The sequence below is a fragment of the Orycteropus afer genome, unplaced genomic scaffold (genome assembly GCF_000298275.1).
Source record: "Orycteropus afer afer isolate SDZICR_OR568_19922 unplaced genomic scaffold, OryAfe1.0 scaffold00697, whole genome shotgun sequence".
Lineage (NCBI taxonomy): Eukaryota > Metazoa > Chordata > Mammalia > Tubulidentata > Orycteropodidae > Orycteropus > Orycteropus afer.
In genome coordinates, this window is record NW_006922284.1 from 964402 (window position 1) to 973157 (window position 8756).

General features: G+C 43.4%; 1 protein-coding gene across 1 annotated transcript; it reads left to right on the forward strand.

The window, feature by feature from the left end:
* The first annotated feature begins 7415 nt into the window (after window positions 1-7415).
* LOC103211136 (melanoma-associated antigen B10-like) lies at window positions 7416-8447 on the forward strand. Its single transcript, XM_007957055.1, has one exon. It carries the CDS (start codon window positions 7416-7418, stop codon window positions 8445-8447), a length of 1032 nt encoding a protein of 343 aa, XP_007955246.1.
* Window positions 8448-8756: the final 309 nt, after the last annotated feature.

Sequence of the window (8756 nt, forward strand, 5' to 3'; positions counted from 1 at the left end):
TCACTAGCCAAAAGCCAAAGGCTCTCTTATACATGCTAGATTAAGAAGGACCCTGGAAATCACTGTGTAGCAACCATCTACAGCCTCTGTATTCCTTCAAATCTAGAGTCCTTACAAAAGGATATAATGGTTTTCTATTGATACATTAACTGCCACAGGTTTAGCAGCTTACAGCAACACCCATTTTAGTAGGTGAGAAATTCCCCTTGGCTCTACTGGTTTTTATGCTCTGGCTTTCAAAGGCCCATTCAAGCTGTGGCTATCTATTGGGACTTTCATCCATAGGCTCTGGTAAGAATCTCCTCCCCAGTTCACTCAGGTTATTTCTGGAATTCAGTCTTTTGGGGAATCACTTCTTTGAACTTATAAGACTAGGATGTGTTTAATTGCTAGCTGTCACCAGGAGCCTCCATAGTTCCTAGAAGCCTCTCTCCAGTCCTTGCACGCAGGCCCCTACATCTTGAGGCAGCACAAGCACAGTGAATCCTTCTCACCCTTGAAAACTAACTTTCTCCTCCGTTGCATCTCTATCTTATCCCAGCTTGAGGAAGTTCTCTGCTTCTATAACATCACATGAAAGAATGGGCCCACCTGGATAGTCCAATATACTATGCTTGTTTTAAATTTAGTTTGCTAACCTTAATTATAACTGCAAATTCCCTTTGGTCATGTAACATAACATAGCCAGAGGTTCCAGAGATAAGGGCATGGGCATCTTTGTGGAGAAATTTTGCTGTCAACCACCTAAGTAGGAAATGTTTCTTCAGTAGACATGCTGGCTTGGATAAGAATCAAAGAAAAAAAGAATCCACCATCCTTCCCCTGACTCTTGTGCATGTCTGCCCCAGGGAAAAATCCTGGGTTCTCAGTGTGCCTAAAATTGCACCTACCCAAATGTTCAAACATTTTCTTCAGGTATTGATAGTAGAAACACAGAAATCATAATTTTGACCATGCACCCAAAGGAAGAAGGAGATTCTGTTTGTTGAATTATAGGTCACTTCAGAAAAGTGCTATTGAGTGAAGAAAGGGTCACCCTTTACTGAGATTTACAGAGTCCTTTTGAAAATTGATGTGATGCTGAATTTGAAAACAACTGTCACATAGTGGGCACTTGGAAATGTTAGCAAATTATGAGGAAATTTTGGCTTTTTCATGACTAATTCTAATAGTTGTTCTTAATTAAGTACATACTATGTGTCCACAGAAAGAAGATGGGGAGATCTACTTTCATAAAGATTTACAGCCTTGGAAACCCAGTAGGGGTCACTATGAGTCATAACTGACTCGATGGTAGTGAGTTTGCTTTTTTAGTTTATGTAACAGCTGGTGGTATAGTGGATAAAGCATTTGGCTGCTAAGCAGAAGGTCAGCACTTCAAACCCACCAGCTGGTCTGTGGAAGGAAAATGGGGCAATCTACTTCTGTAAAGATTTACCACCTTGGAAACCCAATGGGGGTTGCTATGAGTCGGAATCAACTTGATGGCAGTGAGTAATGTAACAGCTTATGGGAGACACTGCAAGGACTCATCCACATTGGGTCTTGCTCTCCTTACTAGGTTCATGGGAGACTATGTTTCTAGTCCACTTGTCATTAGGAAGGGTCATGTGACCACCTTTGCCACTAAAGATGAGCAGAAGCCATGTTTGTCACTTACAAGGCAAGGCATTTTCAAGACAGTAGGCCACTTCCATATTTTATGTTGTGTCCAGCAGCAAATATGTAGAGCCCTCTTTGAGATGTGGAACTGCATGATGGAAGCAACCTGGATACCTGGATGACTGGACAGCTGAGAGCCCCTGACAACCTACATTAGGTTCTAAATGCACAAGAAATAAACTTTTGTTGTGTCAAGCTATTCAGGTTTCAGACTTTTCCACGGCATCCACTAGCAGTTCCTTTATCTGACTAATACACAGCTACTATTTCTGTTGTCAGAAGTACTTAAATATTTTAATTTAAATAAACATAATAGTGAATATATTCTTGCTGCCATAGAATTCTAACAATACGGATAAATGACAATTCCACTCCCTTACTACATTTCTCCAAACTTCAGCCACCTCCTTATAACTAACCACAATTAAAAAGATTGTGCACATTATCTTTAAGTTTATTCTGGGATTTTTCTTACAAAGTAGTGCGATAAAAATACATTCTGAGTTTCTAACATACATGAGTAACAATATACATACTGTTCTGTCTCTTGTGCTACTCACTCAACAAAAAGAATACAGGATCTTCCTATGATAGCACATGTTGATCTACTTCACTTTTTAACTGCTTCCTGGAATTCTAAAGTAAGCGTGTGTGTATGTCTTTGTATGCATGCATGCCAGAATTAATTTAATCATTCTCTTGCTAATGGATATATAATTTATTTTCCACTTGTTGCTGGTAATTAATAGAACTGAAATACTGGAACATGACTTCTTGGGCAAATGTGCATGTTTTCTCATAAGGAAGACATAGCAGAGTGCAAATTGGATTAAAATGAGAGAATGTGAGGATTTTAAATGTTTATAAATATTGCTTAAGTTCTGTTCCATAAAGATGCACCAATTCATATTCTCACATATTAATAAATGTGAATAACCTACACTCTCACAGGCATTTTATTTTATCAGTCTTCTAAATTTTGGTCAAACTTTTGAGTGAAAATACATTGTCTCACTGTTATTTTAGTTTGTATTTCCCTGTCTTTTAGTTAGCTGAAAATTAATTTCACTTCTTACCAATATAAAGTGTGGTTTCTATAATGATGTTGTGAATATCAGAATTCCTCTAGACATGGTTCAAAATTTCCAAATGTCAATTGGCATTTGCCTTTACTTAAAGACCAAAGATTGGGTCAGAATGACCAGGTTCCAGGAAATGAGTCCACACAGGACACCCACAGCCAGTGAAGGGCATAGGAAGGACTTGGAGGGCAGAGCATTTTCCAGCGTCAGTGAGAGATATTACATATAAAACAAAGTCCGGAGAGCCCAGTTCACACTTCAGTGCAGTGTAGAGAAGAGACCAGAAGGAGAGAAAGTGAGAAGTCTTTTGGAGGGTCCTGTACAACCTAGATGAATTTGTGTTGTTGTTGTTATGTGCCATCTAGGCATTGAAAATCTCTGATTCATCATAACCAGCCTGAAGTTGTGTGGTGATCTGTGTGGGCAGACTAGAGGGTCATGCCTGATAACCCACACTACCTTAGAATATTTCCTACCACTTTGACATAGAATGTAGCTGACTCTTCTGAGTTGTCCAGTGATGCTATCAGTAGATTCCGGAAGAGTCTGGTAGCCCTGTGCATCCTTCACAGTGTACTAGGACTAAGAGCTGTCTTGAGTCTTATGAGAAATATTTCTTCCTGTGGGCACGGTGGCCCACCTCCACTGAGATTGGGGATGTGACAGTGATGGGGGATTGGTGAGTGATGACAGCTGAAAACAGTAAGGAGTGCTAATGAATAGTGGATGGAGATGTGCAGTTGCAATGAGTGGGGGATTGGAGTGGGAATTCCCTGAGGCTAAGTACTGTAGTGATTCTGCAAATAAGCTTATAGAAACCAAAGTTCTTAGTGGTCAGCAGGGATGGGAGGGAGAAGAAAAAAAAAATAGAGTCATTGTTTAGGGGGCATTGGGCTTCTGGTAGGGGAAATGTATAGTGGTGATGGTTGCACAACATAGTAAACACAATTAATGTTACTGTGTTGTACATGTAAATGTGTTGAAATGGCAAATATTTTGTTATATATTTATATTTACCACAATTGAAAAAAGAATTGAAAGTGGAAATATCTGGAAATCTAAATGAAATCACCACTCAACCTGTCTTCCATGGTTCCTGAATTATTTTCATGCCAGAGTGCTGATGTGTTGTGGCTGTGTGCTTACCTATGTACAACAGACGCTCAGTGGAATAGGGGGCAGGCCCACAATGGAAATATTTATAGGGTGGGTGTAAACCATTGGAGATGTTGCAGTCCCTTGTTAAATTAAACTAACTGTAGTGCCTAAGGCATTTGACTGTTAACCAGAAGCCTGGCAGTTCAAATCCACCAGCCACTCCTCGGGAGGAAGGTTGGGCAATCTATTTCCACAGCGATACCACCTGGGAAACCCAAGGAGGGCTCCCTATGAGTGGGATCCAATTCGACAGCAGTGAGTTTTTGAGTAGTTGGTGACTGGGATATATGGGTTCCAAAACTGTATCTTTATTCTTCTAACAACCCCAACTCACTAATTAAATAATAATAATAAAGTTTCTGCTCTAGCTATCTTCAAAGTCATCACATGATCTGTAGTGAATGTAATAAAATGTAAACCTGCAAATTGAGCAAAGTGGACCATTGCGTGGGACTCAGACCAGCAGAGGGAGAGGTTCTATGTCCTAATAAAAGTAAAGATGAAAACTTTAAGTGATGTCTAAAGGAGCTACCAACCCCAAAACAGAAAGGACAGCTCAAAACCCCACCACTCTGGTCAACCTTCAGAAGTCCATGGAAGAAGTGACTGGAAGTGGCTTCCCCTGCCTTCTGCCTCCTGGGTGTTAGGGAAATGAAGACAGGTCCGCAGTTTGTGGTGTCAGGAAAGCTTAAGGAGGGTTTTTAGGCCTCAGAAATTAAGACAAGTGTCAACAATGAGGTTTGAGGGGATCAACTACTTCAAAACGAAGGGTCCTCACAAAAATCCGCCCCTTTTGTCAGCCCTGGATGGCTCCGCCAGGGGTCCCTTGATACATTGCTCTCTGGGTGCACTGTGAATTTTTTCTGGCATAGCGCTCCATGAATCCAGGGTTCCACCTCAGTCCAGCAAGAAGAAGGGTCCCAGACCTTAAAGCAAAGAACCCTGGGCGAGGTCTGAAGGAACCATTTACTCAAGAACAGATCGGGCTGCGAAGAGCCTGCCCCTGCTGTCAGCCCTGAGAGACCCCAGGGGAGGGTGGGCGGATGTGACGCAACCTTATGTCTTCCTCTTCCGTGTCTGAGGTGAGTCAAGGAATTGCTGTGGTGGTACCAGGTTTGCCGAAGGAGAAGTTTGAGTGTCTCTGTGAAGTTTACCACAAGGTAATGTCCCTGCATGAGGTTTGAGGGGATGACCAACCCTAGATTGCAGGGGTTTCCACAGAGTTCAGAGCTGTCTGGACCAGACAGAGATAGCCTAATGTAGCAAATTCTGAGCGCCTTCTGCATTCCCCCTGAGGGAACTAAAAGAGATAAGGACATTGAACAAGGGGTTCAGCTTCAGACTAGAGTAGGGAAGTATTTCAGGTCCTCAAATAAGTAAAGACAAGGACGCTTTGTGACGTTAAACGGGACCAGCCCCCTCAGAACAAAGGGAGCCTTAAAGAGCCAAAGACCATATTGTCTGCTATGGGAGGCCCAGGTGAAGGAAAAGGGATGTCAGGCTTCCTGATTTCTGTCTTTGGTGTCTTAGGGAAGTGAAGGTCTTAGTATGAGGAGAGGAGGGTAATCTCAAGTCAGCAGACAGAGAAGTTCATACATACCAGAGGGTAAGGTAAAATTCCTGACTGAGGTCTGAGGAAAACACTGATTCAGGAATAAATGAGGACTAAGGCAATTGACTGCTAACCAGAAGGCTGGAGGTTCAAACTCAGGGGAGGGTGGGCAGATGTGCTGCAAACTTACGTCTTCATTCTCCATAGAGTTACTGCCTCGGAAACCCAAGAAGGGGTTCTATATGAGAATAGACTCCACGGCAGTGAGGTGGTTTTTTGGTTTGTTTGTTTGTTTGGTTGGTTTTAACACAGCCCCATGCCCACTGTTCTCTCCAGAGCCCTTGGGTAAGATTGTGAGGCTGAGGCACTGCCTCACTTTGTGCTTAGGTGATTTCAGGGAGTTGAGGTTTTGTATCTGAGAGGAGTATCCTCAGGTCATTAGAGGGAGGGTCCCATACACTTCTAGAAGTCAATGTGAAGACCCTGAGTGAGAACTCAGAGGACTACCCACATAAGAAGAAGGGGCACAGAATCAGGCCTTACTCCTGTAGTCAGCCCCTGGAGGCTCTGAACAATGTGAGTGCCAGCTGACTGCCCCCTCCAGCATATCATGGAGATGAGGGCCTTTTGTCTGATTGGAATAGACCTCCTGTCTGCAGTGGGAGGGCAGTCAAGTTGAGGAATAATGATGAGAAACCTCAGGACTGAGAGAACTATACTTCCCTGAGCAGATGGAACACCAAAGAGTCCTGTTCCTTCTCAGCTCTGTGATGTCTTATAAAAAGAGTTTTCAATCTGAGACACCTCCTCACTATATGGATAGAGGGGATTCTTGGAGGTGAGACTTCTGCTCTTAGGGAGTAAAGGAGTAAAGGAGAGGAGACATGGTAGACAAGGTGAAGAGGTAAGATAAGGAACCTAAGAATTGAAGGAATCACCCACCCCATAAAACAGAAGGTAACATATACATAACCTTCTTTTAGCCCTGGGAGACCCCAGACAAGTGTGACAGGATGAGGAGGCTCTGCACTCTAATTCTGGCTTTCAGATAGGTGAAAAATTTTGGTCTGAGGGCATAGATCTCAGATCAGAAGAAAGAGGGGTCCAAGGCATTGTCAGGAGACAAGATAAAGATGCTGAGTGAGGACTGTGGGGATCATATGCCTCAGAAAAGTGGGAGTTCCAGAGAGCCCTACCAGTGCTATCAGCCCTGAGAAATACTGGGACATTTATTTTTAGGCTGAGGCTCCTCAGGTTCCTCCTCAAGGGTTTCAGGGATGTGAGGGTTTTGTTCTTAGGGAATAGATCTCAAGTAAGCAGAGGGAGGAATCCTGGGCCCTACCAGGACTAAAACCCTAACTACTCCAGAACAAAGAGGGTCCCATAGAGGTCCACCACTGTTGTCATAACTGGATATCCCAGGCAGATATGGTCAGATTAGTTGCCTCCTCAATTCCTCCTCTGGGCTTTGGTATGAGGGATCAGCATAAAAGAAGTAGAGCAGAGAGATCCCAGGTTCTACTAGAAGTCAAGGTGATGGCCCTGAATGTGAACTGAGAGAAACACCTTCCGCCCAGAACTGAAACCTCTGTAGTGTCTGGGCCCTGCCAATAGTTGGTTTGATGCTCCTGAATATGAATGAAGAGGGTCCTCCAAGTCCTAGAACAGAGAGGGCCCATCTGGCAGCCCCTCCTGATACCCTAGTAAGCCCCAGGTAGAGCTGGCAGGCAGCAGCCTAAGGCATACTGTAGTTCCTTCATAGTCCTCAGGGGACAGGCTAATCAGAGAACAGAAGCCTAGTGTTTTCTTAGAGCAGTGGCCTCAAGGAAACCTGCAGAATTTTTCTTCATTAAAACCAAGATATTGTCTCTCTGATGAAGGGTTGTACACCATCTCATCCTCTCTTCTCCAGGTGTCCACATCACTTGCCCTCCTGTGCTCTGTCCCTCATCGGACTCATCATGCCTCGGGGTCAGAAAAGTAAACTCCGTGCCCGTAAGAAACGCTGCCAGACTCAAGAAGAGACCCTGGAAGTAGAGGGTGATCAGGCCACTGCAGCAGTTGAAGAGGAGTCCATCTACTCTTCCTCTCCTCATTTCAAGAGTACTCCCCAAGCTTTACCAGCTGCTGGGTCATGCACCAATCCCACCATCACTTCTGATGTAGCTGTTTTTTACACAAGAGCTAATGAAGATGTCAACCACCAAGAAAGGTTAAGCTCTAGGCAGGCCCAGACCACCACTCAGAAGTTGTACAAAGACAAACTAGAAATTAAGGTGATTATATTGGTATATTACCTGCTGTACAAGTATCAAATGAAAGAGCTCGTTACAAAGGCAGAAATTATGAAAAATATAATACAATTTCATAAGAATCACTATTCTGAAATCCTTAGGAGAGCCTCTGAGAACCTTGAGCTGATCTTTGGCCTTGACTTGAAGGAAATAGACCCTAACAGGCATATATATGTCCTCATCAACAAATTGGAATTAAGCTGTGATGGGAATCTGAGTGATGACAGAGGTATGCCCAAGACAGGTATTCTGATGACTGTCTTGGGTGTAATTTTCACGAAGGGCAACTGTGCCACTGAAGAGCAAGTCTGGGAAGTGTTGAATGCATTGGGGTTATATGCTGGCAAGAATCACTTCTTCTTTGGGGAGCCCAGGATGCTCATCACCAGAGATATGGTAATGCAAAAGTATCTGGAGTACCAGCAAGTACCCAACAGTGATCCTCCAAATTATGAGTTCCTGTGGGGTCCCAGGGCTCACGCTGAAACAAGTAAGATGAAAGTCCTGGAGTTTTGGGCCAAGGTCCATAATACCATCCCCTGTGCCTTCCCATTCCTGTATGAAGAAGCTTTGGAAGATGAAGAAGCGAGAGCTCGAGCCAGAGTTGAAGCCAAGGCTCAAATTAGTGCCATAGCCAGTGCACGTTCCAAGGCCACACCCAGCAAGCCCAAGTCCAAAAGCTTTTTCTTTTTCAAGTGAAATCTAAAGAAAATTCTTTGCTTTGTGTTTAAAGATGACAGCCAACATTCTAAGTACTGGAGTAGTTGGGTTAGAGTTAGAGGCAATACCGTATTTATCACGTTTGTGTTCCTGTTCTGTGTGGTATCTTGAATACTTTTTTAGAAAACACTGTTCCTTTCAATAGAAATTCTAATTAGCTTCAGAATCTAAGTTTGTGAGAGTGGTCAAATATTTACTGCTGTGTATAAGTCTTAATAGGAGCTCTGGTGGTGTAGTGCCTAAGGCATTTGACTGCTAACCAGAAAGGTGGGGGTTCAAAGCCACCAG